General features: G+C 33.0%; 1 protein-coding gene across 1 annotated transcript; it reads right to left on the bottom strand.

Moving 5' to 3' along the window:
- Positions 1-405: 405 nt before the first annotated feature.
- On the bottom strand, positions 406-1,942 carry LOC111717668 (galactokinase-like). The gene is made up of 3 exons (XM_023493160.1): positions 1,844-1,942; positions 1,507-1,597; positions 406-681 (listed from the first exon to the last, which is right to left on the bottom strand). Exons 1-3 carry the CDS (start codon positions 1,935-1,937, stop codon positions 588-590), a joined length of 279 nt encoding a protein of 92 aa, XP_023348928.1. The 5' UTR covers positions 1,938-1,942; the 3' UTR covers positions 406-587.
- Positions 1,943-2,205: the final 263 nt, after the last annotated feature.

Here is a 2,205-nt window from a genome sequence, read left to right as displayed (position 1 = left end):
GATAGATAGATAGATAGATAGATAGATAGATAGATAGATAGATAGATAGATAGATAGATAGATAGATAGATAGATAGATAGATAGATAGATAGATAGATGTTAATGTTAAAATATCTTCTTAATAAACAAGTGTAACAAATTAAAACAGAGAAAAAAATCTGGAAAATTCCAGAACACAACGGATAACGGATATGTTTATTTATAATTAAATAATTTTGTTCACATCTACAAGTTTGCTTCTCTATAAAGATAAAATAAACATCTTAAACAAAATCGTTATACATGTAAGCATATATGTATAAGTATGCATGTTTGAACATGAAACAAAGCAAGGATAAATTTTTCAAGTTTGATAATTTTTTATATGATTATTATAAAAAAGGATAGTTTGTTAAAAAAAAGAAAAAAAAGAAAAATGCAACTATAAGTCATCAACGAAGGGTTAGAACAAAAAGAGTGCACCTTTACTAAACTTTCGTTTAAAAATGTGTCAGGGGAGTTTAGTTCATATGTGTTAATTGGCTCAAATCTGATTCAGTGACACTTTCTGAGTCAGTAGCACAGTTTTTAACTGTTTTCCTCTGAGCTACCTGCTCGGATATTCTGATCCAGTGAGCTGATGTTTAACATTACTATTTGTAATTAGCACAGCTATACTGGGGTCCTTTAACTCAACCTTCCTTAAACACATTAATAATATCCAAATAGATTATCAAGTTCAATAGGCCGGTGGCAACAGAGAAATGGACCAATGATACACGACGTCACAAGTGTCAAATATAACAAGGAAAACTAAATTTTCTCACATTAGTTGACATATTTTCCAAGATCAAATAAAAAAGTGCAAAAACAGAAAATAAAGAACACATAAAATTGCATTTATTTTACTGTAAGAAAAGCACTTTATTCTAAAATTATCACTATTATTGATGATTTTGTCGGACACACAAACTGAGTTGACACTGGCGTAAGAATACAGCTGTACTGTACTACTGAGAGTGTACAAATTCTACGTTGCCATCTATTGTATCTATTGGACAATCTAATTGATAATATTGTTACTGTAATTTTTAACATGAAAATACAATGTCCATGCAATGTTCAATAAAATATTGCTCAAAGTTTTTATATCAAATTTTATGTTGTGTGACAATTTCCCATTTGTGCAATTTTCTAAGCGGCAATTTCCCAAAGTTTAGGTTAGGCCTTCTGAGCTGCAGAAGGCAACAATTAGCAAGCGCTCTGGCCGGAACAGGCGAGTCGAGGAGGCCGAAAACTGGGGCTCGTACAGACTTGAGAAGCTACCGAGTTGGGAAAATACACTTGGGAATTACCGCTTTGGGAAAAAACTTTGGGAAGGTACCTGACATCTAGTTTATTTTATCTTTGGCAGTATACTTAAAGCACAATCTTTCACATTCTACCAATTTCTAGCACTCAGTGTTAAAAATGGGCCCTAAACCCGATTTGGAATTATTGTTTCCTGCAATAGAAGATGAATATACCTGGTTTCCATTGTTTTGCAATCAATCAATACAGCACTTCCCTCCTCTCCCATTACACTAATGAACTGGTCCATTATACCACATGGCATACCTGCAAAATAACACTATTGAACCAGTCTATTATACCATGTATGTCTAAAAAATAACGCTTTTGAACCGGTCTATTATCCCGCATTTCAACACATTGCATACATCCAAAACAACAATAATGAACAAGTTATTGTTACTCAAATATATGTATTTTCAGGGTTTCAGGGTGATTCAAGCATTCTACTACTCATTTAATGGAGGTCACTTTATATTTTTCTTTTACTGAATAAATATTTCCTATACTAACCAGCATACTGATGTTCTGCTGCTTGACAAGCCAAAGCTTTCTCTTCATCTGAGCCAGCTGTGGAGCCGGTCAACTCCTCTAAGAAGGTGTACATGGCAACCTTAATATATGCATGATAAACATCAATCCGCCCTATACTTCAGGACATAAGTTCCATAAACAGGTTTATGGGCCATTTTAAAACTAATATCCCCTGCATTTTGTGCATAAAAATAAACCGACTGGTTTTAACCTTGCAACGAACTGCAGTTTTTTTACATATTTTAGTGTCTCAAAAAGTTTTAACAATCAAACCTCATTAAGTTTGTGTAATACACACAATTATCAGAATTTAGATAAGGAACATCAATGTGTTTTTGTTT

The sequence above is a fragment of the Eurytemora carolleeae genome, unplaced genomic scaffold (genome assembly GCF_000591075.1).
Source record: "Eurytemora carolleeae unplaced genomic scaffold, Eaff_2.0 scaffold2803, whole genome shotgun sequence".
NCBI classification, from domain to species: Eukaryota; Metazoa; Arthropoda; class Copepoda; order Calanoida; family Temoridae; genus Eurytemora; species Eurytemora carolleeae.
Note: the sequence above shows the minus strand (reverse complement) of the source record. Positions and strands in the feature narration are given on the sequence as shown.